General features: G+C 43.9%; 1 protein-coding gene across 1 annotated transcript in view; it reads left to right on the top strand.

Moving 5' to 3' along the window:
• Positions 1-17,513, top strand: part of CCDC158 (coiled-coil domain containing 158) — a 92,474-nt gene that overhangs the window by 48,652 nt on the left and 26,309 nt on the right. The window contains 5 exon segments of the mRNA XM_058193471.1: positions 2,087-2,239; positions 4,470-4,582; positions 8,423-8,581; positions 13,824-13,916; positions 15,201-15,317. Of these exon segments, the coding sequence (XP_058049454.1) occupies positions 2,087-2,239; positions 4,470-4,582; positions 8,423-8,581; positions 13,824-13,916; positions 15,201-15,317 (635 nt within the window).

Here is a 17,513-nt window from a genome sequence, read left to right as displayed (position 1 = left end):
CGCGAAGCGAAGGTTGGAGACCGGACGATAATTACCTAAAACAGCCGGGTCCAGGGAAGGCTTCTTAAGGAGGGGCCTCACCACCGCCTCTTTCAAGGCGGCCGGGAAGACGCCCTCCACCAAAGAAGCGATCGTAATCGCCTGGAGCCAGCCTCGTGTCACCTCCCGAGTGGCCAGCACCAGCCAGGAGGGGCACGGGTCCAGTAAACACGTGGTGGCATTCAGCCTACCCAACAACCTGTCCATGTCCTCGGGAGCCACAGGGTCAAACTCATCCCAAACAATATCGCCAAGACCACCCTCGAACATCTCACCCGCGTCACCGCAATCTTGGCCCAGACCATCCCGAAGCTGAACGATTTTATCGTATAGATAACCGTTAAACTCCTCAGCACGTCCCTGCAACGGGTCATCCCGCTCCCCCTGATGTAGGAGGGAGCGAGTCACCCGGAACAGGGCGGCTGGGCGGTTATCTGCCGATGCAATGAGGGAGGAGGCGTAGCTACGCCTCGCTTCCTCAATGCCACTAGGTAAGTCCTAGTATAGGACTTCACTAGTGTCCGATCAGCTTCGAGCAGCTAGACCTCCAGGAACTCTCTAGGTGTCTTCTCCGGCGCTTCATCCCTCTCAGCTCCTCGGAGAACCAAGGAGCCGGTTGGGACCTGCGCCGGGTCAGAGGCCGCAAAGGCACGACACGGTCTAAGGCCCCCGCCGCGGCCCGTTCCCAGGCCGCAACAAGTTCCTCAACCGAGCCGTGAGCCAGACCCTCAGGAAATGGCCCAAGCTCCGTCCGGAACCCATCTGGGTCCATCAGGCGCCTGGGACGGAACCAACGTATCGGCTCCGTCTCCCTGCGGTGGTGAATGGCGGTCAGAAAGTCCAGGCGAAGAAGAGAGTGATCTGACCATGACAAAGGTTCAGTGACTATTTCCTTTAAGTCCAGATCTCTCAACCACTGACCAGAGAAATATTAGGTCCAGAGTGCCACCCCCAATGTGAGTAGGGCCATCAACTACTTGGGTCAGGTCCAAGGCCGTCATGGAAGCCATGAACTCCCGAGCTGCCGTCGATGACGAGCCGGAAGATGGCAAGTTAAAGTCCCCCATGACTAAAAGTCTGGGGGTCTCAACTACCACCCAGCAAGCACCTCCAGGAGCTCGGGCAGGGCAGCTGCCACGCAGCAAGGAGCCAGGTACGCGACCAGCAAGCCCATCTGACATCTATGACCCCATCTCACAAAGAGGGATTCACACCCGGCAATCTGAGGTACAGTGGTCTCCCTCGGCTCCAGACTCTCTCTAATCACAACCGCCACCCCACCACCCCTACCCTGGCCCCTCGGCTGATGGAATGCCCGGAAACCCGGCGGGCACATTTGAACAAGGGGCACGCCCCCTTCTGTGCCCAACCAGGTCTCTGTAACGCCCATAAGGTCCGCGGCACCCCCCTGGATAAGATCGTAAATCAGGGGGGCCTTATTGACCACGGACCGTGCGTTGCACAACATCAGCCGAAGACCAGGGCTCTGAGGGTCCTGACCATCCGGGGAACGGGAGAAGTTTGAGGGCTCGGGACGCGCGATCGCCTGCAAACATCGAGCACGCGTCCCCATAACACGATATGAGCCCCCACTTCCGCCATATCTGCCCCTCCCCCTTACCGTGGAAATAGCACCACCCTCAGCCGATGGAACACAAACACCCCCCTGTTCTGTTCTATTCATTCTTTCCTAATTCTATTCTATTCTATTCCATTCCATTCCATTCTATTCCATTCTGTTCCATTCCATTCTATTCCATTCTCTATTCTATTCCATTCCATTCTCTATTCTGTTCTGTTCCATTCCATTCCGTTCCGTTATATTCCACTCCATATTTTCCTTTCCTTTCCATTCTATTCCATTCCATTCCATTCCATTCCATTCATACAATACGTCTAATTGTCTCTAAACCTTCATCTAACTGCTGACTTCCCAGCCAGTCTCTCTGCTCCTGAACTGAATTTGTGTTGGGTTTTTATTTCCCACGGATGCAGCATATCACAAACACAGCGTGATTTGATTCGGTTTGCTTTTCCTTCACTGCAGAGGAAGCAGAAATCATCAGGAATGACTACCGAGAGAAAAATGAAGACATGGAAGCCATCGTGAGCAAACTGAAAATACAGCTGAAGTCCGCTCAGATTGAACTGGAGCAAACCAGGGCCACTTTGAAGACCATGGAGGGCTCGGATGGCCATGGTAACGGTATTACTTTCCTTGGATAGAATTATTTGTCTTTTTGGTGCAGAAGATTCTCAGGTCAGGTCTATGGAGATTCTCAGTCATCCAGGTCATGGTTGTCCCAAAGATGTTGTTTCAAGAGCCAACTGGACTTTCTTTGATTTTTTTTCTTTGAAAACATTTCACTTCTCCCCCAAGAAGCTTCTTCAGCTCTGACTCGATGGTAGGGAATGGAACAGTGGTGAAATCCTCCCCAGTTTGCCACCACTTCGCTGTGCCCACATAAGCAGTGCACACCAAATGCACGCTGAGTGCACACACATGCGCGGTACGCACCAAACGCATGCTTCGAGCGGGAAAAGGAGGCTTGGGAAGCTAAGTAGAACAGCGAGGGAGGGGAACAGCTGTGCCGCGCGATTTAGATTCCCTAGAAAGCAAGATTTCCTGCTTTTCTAGCGATTTTAAATCACGCCGCACAGCTGATCGTCGGAAATACCAGTTCGGATGAACCGGTAGCTTTTTTTTTTTACTACTGGTTCACCCGAACCGATAGCATTTCACCGCTGGAATGGAAGGATTTATATACCCTGTTTCCCTCAAAATAGGACATCCCCTGATAATAAGCCCAATTGGGCTTTTGAGCGCATGTGTTCTGTCTCCTTCCCCACTTCAGGCCCACGAGCCGGCCTTCAGCCAGTGGATTCACGGCTCTTATCAGTCCTGGCAGAGAAATCGCAGCTGCCTGCCAAAGTTCAAACAAATGACTCACTTAGCAAGACTTTCAGCTCTTTTTGAAACGGTTCAGCTAAACTTTTGCTTCCCGTGGAGTGAGAGCAGTCCCAAAGCTCCTTATATATCCTGTGGGGTGGGGCTCCTGCCCCACCCTTCCTTTTGATGACGCTGCCTCTCTAATATTCTGAAGCACGGGTCAAGCCAAGCTTGATTATTATTATCAGCTGGATCTGAAGGCGTAGCCTGGGGAAGGGAGGAATCAGGGGATGACGGCCTCATTACGTCCTCCGACTGGTCTGGTTCTGGCTCCTGGAGCCAGGCCAAAGGAATCGGTGCTCCCGAGGTAAGCCTTACCGGCCCTTCCCCCTCACTTTCTGAGTCACTTTTGGGCATGGGGCCAGGTTCGGGGGCTGGAGTCACAACAGCATGGCAATAAGGCCAAGCGCTTGTTTCACGGTTCAAAAAATATAAGACAGGATCTTATTTTTGGGGAAACACAGTATTTAAATACAGAGACGGTTTCCCCCCCTCATGCCATCACTCTGCTGAACACCTAATTCCCACAGCACTGATTTTTCTCTAAGGATATTCATCCATATGGTAAGGCTGTACAGGTAATCCTCAATTTATAACAGTTCATTTAGTGACCGTTCAAAGTTAGAACAGCACTGACTTAGGACCGTTTTTCACAGTTATGACCTTGGCAGCATCCTCGTGATCATGTGATCAAAATTCAGACACTTGGCAACTGGTTCGCATTTATGACCGTCGCTGTGTCCTAAGGTCGTGTGATCTCTTTTCGCGACCTTCTGACAAGCAAAGCCATTAGAGTGGCCAGAATTAACAACCAGGTTACTAACTTATCAACTGCAGTGATTCACTTAACAACTGAGGCAAGAAAGGTGGTAAAATGGGGTAAAACTCACTTAACAAATGTCTCCCTTAGCAACAAAAATTGTGGTTGTAAGTCAAGGACTACCTGAATTACTGGTATCCTTCTCATCTTCTCTACTACTTCCCCTGGGGCAAAGCTCACCTAACAAATGTCTCACTTAACAACATAAATTGTGGTCATAAGTCAAGGATTACCTGTATTACTAGTATCCTTCTCATCTTCTCTACTACTTCCCCTGGGGCAAAGCTCACCTAACAAATGTCTCACTTAACAACATAAATTGTGGTCGTAAGTCAAGGATTACCTGTATTACTAGTATCCTTCTCATCTTCTCTACTACTTCCCCTGGGGCAAAGCTCACCTAACAAATGTCTCACTTAACAACATAAATTGTGGTCGTAAGTCAAGGATTACCTGTATTACTAGTATCCTTCTCATCTTCTCTACTACTTCCCCTGGGGCAAAGCTCACCTAACAAATGTCTCACTTAACAACATAGACACCAATGGATAAATAACATTATCCCGTGGCGCATACATTCGCCTTCATTCGTGAAAAATTCTTGTGCCAAGAATGGTTAAACTTCCACTAATGCCATCTTGGACATCTTCTCTTTGACAGCCATGAAAGTCGCGATGGGGATGCAGAAGCAAATTACAGCCAAACGAGGACAGATCGATGCTTTGCAGAGCAAGATCAAGTTCTTGGAGGAAGCAATGACGAATGCAACAAAGGTCCAAATTGCTGAATTATTGAACTGTGATAAAAGTAGCCCAGCCCAATCCACAGGCCAAACGTTGAAAGATTATTATGGGGGCAAATCTGCCTACAATATGATTGAAAGAATGAAACATATCGAGCGCTAGTTAGTTGCCATGAGCCTTTATCACAGCCCTTATACATTTAATTACACATTTAATTTAATTTAATAAGGGATGTGGTGGCTCAGTGGCTAAGACACTGAGCTTGTTGATCAAAAGGTCGGCAGTTCAGCAGTTCGAATCCCTATTACTTGTCCCAGTTTCTGCCAACCTAGCAGTTTGAAAGCATGTAAAAAATACAAGTAGAAAAATAGGGATCACCTTTGGTGGGAAGGGAACAGTGTTCTATGCGCCTTTGGCGTTTAGTCTTTGGCGTTTAGTCATTTTATTTATTTATTTATTTATTTATTTATTAGATTTTTATACCGCCCTTCTCCCGAAGGACTCAGCCAAAAAGATAAAAACTCAGAATATATACAATTAAAACAAAAAATTTAAAACAGAGCATATTAGAAAAAGGCCGACATTAAAAATTTAAAAATTTAAAAAATTTAAAAATTTAAAAACCCTAACACAATAAAACCCCAATTAAAATTAATAAAACTATTAAGCCAGTCCCGCTTGAATAAATAAGTATGTTTTTAGCTCACGGCGAAAGGTCCGAAGATCAGGAAGTTGGCGTAGGCCAGGGGGAAGTTCGTTCCAGAGCGTAGGAGCTCCAACAGAGAAGGCCCTGCCCCTGGGGGCCGCCAGCCGACATTGTTTGGCGGACGGCACCCTGAGAAGACCCTCTCTGTGTGAGCGTACGGGTCGGTGGGAGGGATAAAGTAACAGCAGGCAGTCCCGTAAGTACCCGGGTCCTAAGCCATGAAGCGCTTTAAAGGTGGTAACCAAAATCTTGAAGCGCACCCGAAAGACTACAGGAAGCCAGTGCAGACTGTGTAGCAGTGGTGTTACGTGGGAGCAACGAATGGCTCCCGTTACTACTCGCGCAGCCGCATTCTGGACTAACTGCAGCCTCCGGGTGCACCTCAAGGGCAGCCCCATGTAGAGAGCATTGCAATAATCCAAACGAGAAGCAACCAGAGCGTGAGTGACCGTGCATAAGGCATGCCAGTCACATGACCACGGAGACGTCTTCAGACAGCACTGGCTCTTTGGCTTTGGAACGGAGATGAGCACCGCCCCCTTAAGTTGGGAACGACTAGCACATATGTGCGAGGGAAACCTTTACCTTTACCCATAAAGCTTTTCCCGAAAGACCTTAACCTTTTCTTTACCATGGAACCCCTTTAAATACCTTTTGTGATTATGGCCACGGACCCCCAAGACTTAACTGAAGATTTAAAGCACAACATTGACCTAATTGCGAAGTTACTTCTTCTAAAATTGAACAAATATTTCCAAAATTAATGAGCCATAGAAGAGCTAGGGCTAAGCATAGTGTTACGGAGAGGAGTGTCCCCTCATTTTAAATTAAGCACACCTTATTAATTTATCACAGTGTTTCTCAACCTTGGCCACTTTAAGGTATTTGGACTTCAATTCCCAGAATTCTCTAGCCAGCCATGGGAATTCTGGGAGTCGAAGTTCAGACACTGTACAATTGTCAAGATTGTGAAACACTGATTTAGCTTGTCAATTTATGACGTTTAGGCTGGGATAAATAGATTTCCAATTGGAGTGGCAAAAATAGATGAAAAAGTTAATTTTAATCACATTTAGTAGAAACAAAGCAATTTCAATAGCTGATGGAGTGGATTAATTTTCGCTATCCATAATTAAGATGTAGTTTAAGATTAAGGTGTAATGCTACACTAGGGTGAATCACAAACATTAATTAAAGCTTTTGAACCACATCAATTAAGGAGAAAGTTGTGTGCCTATGCACAAATTTTTTACCACTTATCCTTGCAACTTTCACTGAGAAGCTGTTTCACAACTGCCTTGTGGAGTAGGTTGAATGGGCATATTTCTATCTAACAGATTCCCTTATATATATATTTTTCCTTTATTTAGGTTTTTTTTTGTACCTTTGCTAAATCAGTCTTGATCCCTGAATACAATGGTTCTTAAACTGAGATAATTTGGGCATATCATATCTAGCATATTAGATAGTCGGTTTGGTCTAGTGGTTAAGGCAGCAGGCTAGAAACCAAGATACTGTGAGTTCTAGTCCCACCTTAGGCATGAAAGCCGGCTGGATGACTTTGGATCAATCACCAGGAGACTGTGAGTTCTAGTCCTACTTTAGGCAGGAAAGCTGGCAGGGTGACTTTGAACCAATCACCAGGAGACTGTAAGTTCTAGTCCCGTCTTTGGCATGAAAGTCTCCTGGGGGATTTTGGGCCAATCCACCAGGAGATGGTGAGTTCTAGTCCCACTTTAGGCATAAAAACCAGCTCGGTGACTTTGGGCCAATCACCAGGAGAGAGAGTTAGTTCTAGTTCTATCATAGGCTTGAAAGCCAGCTGACTGGGTGACTTTGGGCCAATCACCAGGAGACTGTGAGTTCTAGTCCCGCCTTAGGCATGAAAGCCAGTGGGGGTGACTTTGGACTAGACACGGTCTACACAAAACACAAAACAGTTTCTCCGAATTACCACATAGCAAAAGTCAAGTGCCCATTTCATCACAGCTTAATCTAAACGGTTCACGATTGGGAATATTTGCAAGGTATCGTTAAAAAAAAAATTGGCACCACACACATCAGAATAGAATAGAATACAATAGAATAGAATAGAATAGAATAGAATAGGAGTTAAGTGATGGATGGAATAGAATAGAATAGAGTAGAGTAGAGTAGAATAGAATAGAATAGAATAGAATAGAATAGAATAGAATAGAATAGAATAGAATAGAATAGAATAGAATAGAATAGGGTTAAGTGATGGATGGAATAGAATAGAATAGAAGAATAGAATGGAATAGAATAGAATAGAATAGAATAGAACAGAATAGACTAGTAGTTAAGTGATGGATGGAATAGAATAGGATAGAATAGAATAGGAGTTAAGTGATGGATAGAATAGAATAGAATAGAATAGAATAGAATAGAATAGAATAGAATAGAATAGAATAGAAGTTAAGTGATAGATAGAATAGAATAGGATAGAATAGAATAGGAGTTAAGTGATGGATAGAATAGAATAGAATAGAATAGAGTAGAATAGAATAGAATAGAATAGAATAGAATAGAAGTTAAGTGATAGATAGAATAGAATAGGATAGAATAGAATAGAATAGGAGTTAAGTGATGGATAGAATAGAATAGAATAGAATAGAATAGAATAGGAGTTAAGTGATGGATGGAATAGAATAGAATAGAATAGAATAGAATAGAGTAGAATAGAATAGAATAGAATAGAATAGAATAGAATAGAATAGAATAGGAGTTAAGTGATAGATAGAATAGAACAGAATAGAATAGGAGTTAAGTGATGGATGGAATAAAATAGAATAGAATAGAATAGAATAGAATAGAATAGAAGTTAAGTGATAGAATAGAATAGAATAGAATAGAATAGAATAGAATAGAATAGAATAGAATAGAATAGAATAGAATAGAATAGAATAGAATAGAACAGAGGTGTTCAAACTTGGCAGCTTTAAGACTTGTGGACTTCAACTCCCAGAATTCTCCAGCCAGCATAGTTGGAGTCTTAAATCTGCCAAGTTTGAAGACCTCTGGAACAGAGTTGGAAGGGATCTTGGAGGTCTTCTAGTCCAACCCCCTGCTTAGGCAGGAAACCCTACACCATTTTGCAACCTGGTTTTGTGTGTGTCCCCCCCCCTACAATCTTGCCCATACAGGAAAAACATTATTTGAAAGAAGAGAGAAACCGATTAAGTCAAGAGCTGAGCTGCATGGCTTCTTTAAACAACAAATTGGCCGGAGAACTGGAAATCCTGAAGTCCCAGGATAAGCGTTTGAAAGACAAACTGGTGACGATGGAAGCTGCTCTTGATAAAGTAAGTTTCCTTAACCCACCTGCGCATAGTTTTCGACTTACAACCATTCATTTAGTGACCGTTTGAAGTTAACAACGGCCGTGGAAAAAAAAATTGGCACCACACACATCAGAATAGAATAGAATACAATAGAATAGAATAGAATAGAATAGAATAGGAGTTAAGTGATGGATGGAATAGAATAGAATAGAGTAGAGTAGAATAGAATAGAATAGAATAGAATAGAATAGAATAGAATAGAATAGAATAGAATAGAATAGAATAGAATAGAATAGGAGTTAAGTGATGGATGGAATAGAATAGAATAGAATAGAATAGAATAGAATAGAATAGAATAGAATAGAATAGAATAGAAGTTAAGTGATAGATAGAATAGAATAGGATAGAATAGAATAGGAGTTAAGTGATGGATAGAATAGAATAGAATAGAATAGAATAGAATAGAATAGAATAGAATAGAATAGAATAGAATAGAAGTTAAGTGATAGATAGAATAGAATAGGATAGAATAGAATAGGGTTAAGTGATGGATAGAATAGAATGGAATAGAACAGAATAGAATAGAATGGAATAGAATAGAATAGAATAGAAGTTAAGTGATAGATAGAATAGAATAGGATAGAATAGAATAGAATAGGAGTTAAGTGATGGATAGAATAGAATAGAATAGAATAGAATAGAATAGGAGTTAAGTGATGGATGGAATAGAATAGAATAGAATAGAATAGAATAGAGTAGAATAGAATAGAATAGAATAGAATAGAATAGAATAGAATAGGAGTTAAGTGATGGATAGAATAGAATAGAATAGAATAGGAGTTAAGTGATGGATGGAATAAAATAGAATAGAATAGAATAGAATAGAATAGAATAGAAGTTAAGTGATAGAATAGAATAGAATAGAATAGAATAGAATAGAATAGAATAGAATAGAATAGAATAGAATAGAATAGAATAGAATAGAATAGAACAGAGGTGTTCAAACTTGGCAGCTTTAAGACTTGTGGACTTCAACTCCCAGAATTCTCCAGCCAGCATAGTTGGAGTCTTAAATCTGCCAAGTTTGAAGACCTCTGGAACAGAGTTGGAAGGGATCTTGGAGGTCTTCTAGTCCAACCCCCTGCTTAGGCAGGAAACCCTACACCATTTTGCAACCTGGTTTTGTGTGTGTCCTCCCCCCTACTATCTTGCCCATACAGGAAAAACATTATTTGAAAGAAGAGAGAAACCGATTAAGTCAAGAGCTGAGCTGCATGGCTTCTTTAAACAACAAATTGGCTGGAGAACTGGAAATCCTGAAGTCCCAGGATAAGCGTTTGAAAGACAAACTGGTGACGATGGAAGCTGCTCTTGATAAAGTAAGTTTCCTTAACCCACCTGCGCATAGTTTTCGACTTACAACCATTCATTTAGTGACCGTTTGAAGTTAACAACGGCCGTGGAAAAAAAAAAGATTTCTAAATAAAAATAAAAATTATTTTAAAAGGCCATTTTTCACACCTACGACCATTGCAGCTTCCCCGTGGTCACCTGATCAAAATTCAGATGCTTGGCAACTGACTCATATTTATGACGGTGGCAGTGTCCTGGGGTCATGTGATCCACCTTTTGCGGCCTTCTGACAAGCAAAGTCAATGGGGAAGCCAAATTCAATTAACAACCTTTTTACTCACTTAACAGCGGCCATGATTCGTTTAACAGCTGTGTCAAAGACGGTCGTAAAACAGGGCAAAACAAAACTCACTTAATGACTGTCTCACCTAGCAAGAGAGAATTTGGCCACAAAGTCGAGGATTAGATGTAATTCTTCATCCCGGGACTTGTCTAAGAGAAGTCAGGATTAACACGTGTGTGTCTGTGTGTGTGTGTGTGTGTGCATGTGCGTGTGTGTGTGTGTGTGTGTGTGTGTGTGTGTGTGTGTGTGTGTGAGGTGTTTAAAACCAAACAGTTTCCCGTAGAAGAACTGGGAGCATCTGCAAATGAAATAAAAAACAGTCACGATGGAGGGCCCGACTGTGTGATCAAAGCCCCGCCCCTTTTCAACGCATCAAAGGCGGGACTTTGATCCCAGAGTCATGGCCGCCATCTTGAGTTTTGGGACCTCATCCTGCCTCAGACATCTCTGAGATTGACAGAAATAAATGCATTTGTCGGGGTTTTTAGATATATAAAAATCTGGTCCGGATGAGCACTGACATCTATCTATCTATCTATCTATCTATCTATCTATCTATCTATCTATCTATCTATCTATCATCAATCTCTCTCTCTCTCTCTTTCTCTATCTATCTATCTACCTATCTATCTATCTATCATCTATCTATCTATCTATCTATCATCTATCTATCTATCATCAATCTATCATCTCTCTCTCTCTCTCTCTCTCTCTATCTATTACCTATCTATCTATCTATCTATCATCAATCTATCATCTCTCTCTCTCTCTCTCTCTCTCTCTCTATCTATCTATCTATCATCTATCTATCTATCTATCTATCTATCTATCTATCTATCTATCTATCTATCTATCATCAATCTATCATCTCTCTCTCTATCTATCTATCTATCTATCATCAATCTATCATCTCTCTCTCTCTCTCTCTCTCTCTCTATCTATCTATCTATCTATCATCAATCTATCATCTCTCTCTCTCTCTCTCTCTCTCTCTATCTATCTATCATCTATCTATCTATCTATCTATCTATCTTCTCTCTCTCTGTATCTTCTCTCTATTTATATCTATCTATCTATCTATCTATCTATCTATCTATCTATCTATCATCAATCTATCATCTCTCTCTCTCTCTATCTATCTATCTATCTATCTATCTACCTATCTATCTATCTATCATCTATCTATCTATCTATCATCAATCTATCATCTCTCTCTCTCTCTCTCTCTCTCTATCTATCTATCTATCTATCTATCTATCATCTATCTATCTATCTACCATCTAGCATCTATCTATCTATCTATCTATCTATCTATCTATCTATCTATCTATCTATCTATCTATCTATCATCTCTCTCTCTCTCTCTCTCTCTCATCTATCTATCTATCATCTAGCTAGCTAGCTACTACAGTATGTATCTATCTACGGTATCTATCATCTATCTATCTATCTATCTATCTATCTATCTATCTATCTATCTATCTATCTATCTATCTATCTATCTATCATATCTCTCTCTCTCTCTCTCATCTATCTGCTATCTATCATCTAGCTAGCTAGCTAGCTACAGTATGTATCTATCTACAGTATCTATCATCTATCTATCTATCTATCTATCTATCTATCTATCTATCTATCTATCTATCTATCTATCTATCATATCTCTCTCTCTCTCTCTCATCTATCTGCTATCTATCATCTAGCTAGCTAGCTAGCTACAGTATGTATCTATCTACAGTATCTATCATCTATCTATCTATCTATCTATCTATCTATCTATCTATCTATCTATCTATCTATCTATCTATCTATCTATCTATCTATTTCCAGGGGGTTTACCCTACTCCTGATGCCCCAAACTTGGTCATTAAGAATCGAATCTAATATGGTGTGGAAGTTGAGTATGGCTTCCTTCTCTCTAGAACAGTGATGGCTAACCTTTTTGTCATCACATGCCAAAAGCTGTACGCATGCACTCATAATGCAATGCACGTGCACCCCGCGCATGTGTGCATGACCCCCTCACACTTTCCCTGCCCCCCATGCATGTGTGCATGACCCCCACGCTCCCCACCCCCCACGCATGCTCATGCAACCCCCGTGCATGCGTGTGACCCCCCATGCAGGCCAGGGGTCCTGTGCATGCGCGCACATCTCCCTCATGCACCCCGCCGCATGTATGCATGGCAGAAACCTAAAAACCAGCTGGCTAGCCGGAGGGGTTCGCGCAGGCACGATGGAGCTGAGCCAGGGTGATGGCTTGTGTGTCCGCAAAGAGGACTTCGCTTGCCTCCTGTGGCCGGCGTGCCGTATGGCTCTAGAAGGATTTAGAAATGGGAAGCCCTGAGTTTTCCGATGGACTCTGATCCTTCAGTTCTTGCTTTTTCCCAAGCTAAACACTTTTCCGAATATAATGTTGAATCTTTTGCATCTTCACCATCCTGCAGGGTGGCCTCAGAATTTTAATAGCATCAATCAAACATTGTAGGTTACTGTTTCTAAACCTTGGCGACTTGAAGACAGGCGGGCGTCAACTCCCAGAATTCCCCAGCCAGCATGGGCCAAGGTTGAGAAACATTGTGGTACATGTCAAGTTTGGTGTTGGAGTTCTTCACTAACAATTTTATCTGGTATAGTTGGGATGGTTACAGAGGTGGGTTTCAGCAGGTTCCGAGCAGTTCTGGAGAACCGGTAGCAGAAATTTTGAGTCGTTCGGAGAACCGGTAGTAAAAATTCTGTCTGGCCTAGCCCCTCATCTATTCTCTGCCTCCCAAGTCCCAGCTGATCAGGAGGAAATGGGGATTTTGCAGTAACCTTCCCCTGGATTGGGGACGGAATGGAGATTTTACAGTATCCTTCCCCTGCCACGCCCACCAAGCCATGCCCACAGAACCGGTAGTAAAAAAATTTGAAACCCACCACTGGATGGTTGGATGCGGCAGACATCCATAAAGGGAAAAAAGAGAGCTGAAATATCTTCAGTTGTGCACCATATTCTAATATTAAAATAAACCACTAGCGATGTTGCGGAATTGGTATGTTTAAATAAATGGGATTGAATTTATCTTTTGTTTGAGGGAAAGAGGAACCATAGAAGGCTGAACTCCCAAATAGAGTTCCTTCCTTCACTCTGCTAAAACAACTAATTCCCAGAACACTGTCAAACTATTTACTTAACTGTATTACTATTCTTCTTCTCACCCTTCCTATTTCCTATCTCCTTCTACTTATGACTATAACCTTGTTGCTTGTATCTTTACGATCATATTGTTTTACTTAGTTTCCTAGCATGATTTTGATTGCTTATTTAATATCCTATGACTATGTGTTGTATCCTACGAGTCATGATGAATGTATTGTTTATGTACACTGAGAGCTTATGCACCGAAGACAAATTCCTTGTGTGTCCAATCACATTTGGCCAATAAAGAATTATTCTATTCTATTGTTTTCTCAAAAACTGTTCGAGATAACCGGAAGCTGTTCGCCGTGCCTTAAATGCGACTGATAATACTGGATATAAGTCACGTCCCAAATAGTAAATAACTCACTCCTGATTTTATCCAGGCGTCTCTACAGTTTGCAGAGTGTCAGTGCGTCATTCAGCGGCAGGAACAAGAAGTCATGCGCTACAAGCTCCAGCACACTTTAGACGTGAAAGTAAGTCTTCTGCTTCACTGACACTTTCAAAATATGTCAGAACCATTACAGGCAGGCCTCGACTTACAACAGTTCATTTAGTGACATTTCGGAGTTACAGCAGCACTGAAAAAAAGCGACCTAGGACCGTTTTTCACACTTATGCGCCCCCCCCCCGGCAGCATCCCCGTGATCATGTGATCAAAATTCAGATGCTTGTCAGCTCACTCCGGCTCCTGCCAACCTAGCAATTCAAAAGTGGGTGACCGCAAGTAGATAGATGAGTACCACTTCAGAAGGCAACTTAACAGGGAGACGAAAGGAGCATCCGGTTGGGCGTCCCCTGGGCAACAGTGGTGTCACTGGCTAATCCTTCCTTCCAACCCAGAAGTGCTTTGGTGCTCCCGACACAAATGTGGTAGTAATATTGCACTTATTCAATATTGCATAGTGCCGCAGTGGTTAGAATGCAGTATTGCAGGCTGACTCTGCCCATTGCCAGGAGTTTGATCCTGGCCGGCTCAAGGTTGACTCAGCCTTCCATCAGCAGTGGGGGTTCACATTTTGTTACCACCGATTCGCCGCCCGCCCGCGCACACGCTCGCTTCGTGCACACATGCACCTTCCACGCATGCGCCCGGCCTTCTGTGCATATGCTTTTCTCGTGGTGCCTTCCGTGCCCGGCCTCAAAAACATGCCTAAATAGGAGGGCATAGTGGCGGGGCGGGGTGGGTGGGCCTACCCGCAATCTCCGCTACCAGTTCACCTGAACTGGTACGAACCGGCTCCAGAGCCTCTCTATGAGTCTGGGGAGGGCGAAAATGGCCTTTCCCACCCACCCCGGAGGCCCTCCAAAGGCCAGAAATGGCTCGTTTCCCAACTTCCGGTTGGACAGGAAGTGACTTTTTTGCTGTACCCAGCCTCCAGGGACTCCTAGCAAAAAACCACTTTCTATCCAACCAGAAGTTGGGAAATGGGCCGTTTCTGGCCTCCGGAGAGCCTCCAGGGTGGGTGGGAAAGGCCATTTTTGCCCTCCCCAGACTCATAGAAAAGCTCAGGAGCCAGGTGAGAGAGAAAAATGGGCCTTTTCCATCACCCTCCAGACCCTCCAGAGGCAGGAAACAGCTTGTTCCCCTACTTCTGGTGGGCCCAGAAAGCCGAAAAATCAGCTGGCCGGCACTCACATGAGCGCTGGAGCTGAGCTCGTGTGCCCACTGGCTATGGTGCCACCTGTGGCACGCGTACCATAGGTTCGCCATCACGGGTCTAGGTGCTATTGCTATTCATAAATATCTCCTTCCCCAGGAGCTGCAGGGACCAGGACACACTGTGGGTTCCTCCTCACTGAAGCAGCGCTATTCAAGCTTGCCTCACTCGTCCAGCGCACCGTCATGTCAAACGTTTGCAGGCCACATCTCTCATGTAAGTACTGTGTCTGCTCTGGAACATGAAACATTATGGCAGCTGTCTTAACTCTATTCCTCCATTTCCTATCCAGCTCTAGTCTGGGCTGCCTCTTGTCTCTCCCTCAGGGGTGGGATTCAAAAATTTTACCAACCTGTTCTCTGCCCGGTTGCTGTGTGTGGGCGTGGCCATGGTGGGCGTGGCCTATTCAGCCTCCTGCACCATGACGGGGAGTTTTCGCCCTCCCCTAGCTCTGGAGGCTTTTCTTGAGCCTCCGGGAGGGAGAAAACTGGCCTGTTTCCAGACTTCTGGAACTTCCGGGAAGCCCATTTTTGCCCTCCCAGAGCTTCCGTGCTGGCCCTGCACTTACCTGGCATCCAAAATAGGCCGCGTAGAGACTCCTGGGAGGGGAGGGGGGAGGGGAGGGGCCAGCCAGTCCTTGCAACTACCAGTCTGGTGAACCAGATGTAAAATTAGCGAACCGGCTGAATTCCACCCCTGTTCTCCCCCCACCTTTCTCTTTCTGGAATGTGCTCCCTCCTTCTTAGGAAACTACCCTTTCTGTTGATAAGTTATGCATACTCTGTTATGCAGTTCTGGGCTGCATAAACAGAGGATAGAATCAAGATCACGTGAAGTGTTAGTGCCACTTTATAATGCCTTGGTAAGGCCACACTTGGAATATTGCATCCAGTTTTGGTCGCCACGATGTAAAAAAGATGTTGAGACTCTAGAAAGAGTGCAGAGAAGAGCAACAAAGAGGATTAGGGGACTGGAGGCTAAAACATATGAAGAACGGTGGCAGGAACTCGGTATATCTAGTTTAATAAAAAGAAGGACTAGGGGAGACATGATAGCTGTGTTTCAATATCTCAGGGGTTGCCACAAAGAAGAGGGAGTCGGGCTGTTCTCCAAAGCACCTGAGGGTAGAACAAGAAGCAATGGGTGGAAACTGATCAACGAGAGAAGCAACTTAGAACTAAGGAGAAATTTCCTGACAGTTAGAACAATTAATAAGTGGAACAACTTGCCTGCAGAAGTTGTGAATGCTCCAACACTGGAAATTTTTAAGAAAATGTTGGATAACGATCTGTCTGAGATGGTGTAGGGTTTCCTGCCTGGGCAGGGGGTTGGACTAGAAGGCCTCCAAGGTCCCTTCCAACTCTGTTGTTATATTATTATATTAAGCGAAGAATTTGCTATGCAAATTTTGCCCCGTTTAATTACCTTTCTTGCTACAGTTGTTAAGTGAGTCACTGCAGAGGTTAAGTCAGTACAAGTAGTCATCGACTTACAACAGTTTATGTAGTGACCGTTCAAAGTTACAACGGAACGGAAAAAAGTGACTTGTGACCAGGGGCGAAATCGACTTACCTACCTTACCGGCTCGGAAGTCCACATGCCATGCGCGCAAGTGAAGCGAGCACGTGCGCATATGCCTCATGCACATGCAGACCTGCGCATGCACAAAACCTTCTGCACATGCGCAGAAGGTAAAAAATACATGACTTCCTGGTTAAAACCAGGAAGTAACAACACCTGGGCGGCAGGTATCGCCGGTGGTTCGGCTATCGCTACTGGATCACCATGATTGCTACTCGATCACGAGATCCAGTCAGAACCGGGAGCATTTCACCCCTGCTTGTGACCGTTTTTCACACTTACGACCATGGCCGCATCCCTACAGTCATGTGATCAAAATTCATGTGGCCAATGTTGGGCAACTGATTCATATTTACAACGGTTTACACCATCCTGGAGTCATGCGATCCCTTTTGTGACCTTCTGACGAGGAAAGACAATGGGGAAGCCCGGATTCACTTAGCAACCGTGTTATTAATTTAACTGTAAAATGGGACAAAACTCACTTAACAAATTTCTCACTTTAGCAACCGAAATGTCTCAGTTGTGGTTATAAGTTGAGGACTACCTGTAACATGGTGGTTAAGGGCCGGTTTAGCTCACGCTGGTAAAGCCTGTTATTAAGAACACAGTAGCCTGCAATTACTGCAGGTTCGAGCCCGGCCCAAGGTTGACTCAGCCTTCCATCCTTTATAAGGTAGGTAAAATGAGGACCCAGATTGTTGGGGGGGCAATAAGTTGACTTTGTAAAAATATACAAATAGAATGAGACTATTGTCTTATACACTGTAAGCCGCCCTGAGTCTTCGGAGAAGGGCGGGGTATAAATGTAAAAAAAAAAAAAAAAGTGAC

Source organism: Ahaetulla prasina, chromosome 8 (assembly GCF_028640845.1).
Source record: "Ahaetulla prasina isolate Xishuangbanna chromosome 8, ASM2864084v1, whole genome shotgun sequence".
In the NCBI taxonomy this organism is placed as follows: domain Eukaryota; kingdom Metazoa; phylum Chordata; class Lepidosauria; order Squamata; family Colubridae; genus Ahaetulla; species Ahaetulla prasina.
Note: the sequence above shows the minus strand (reverse complement) of the source record. Positions and strands in the feature narration are given on the sequence as shown.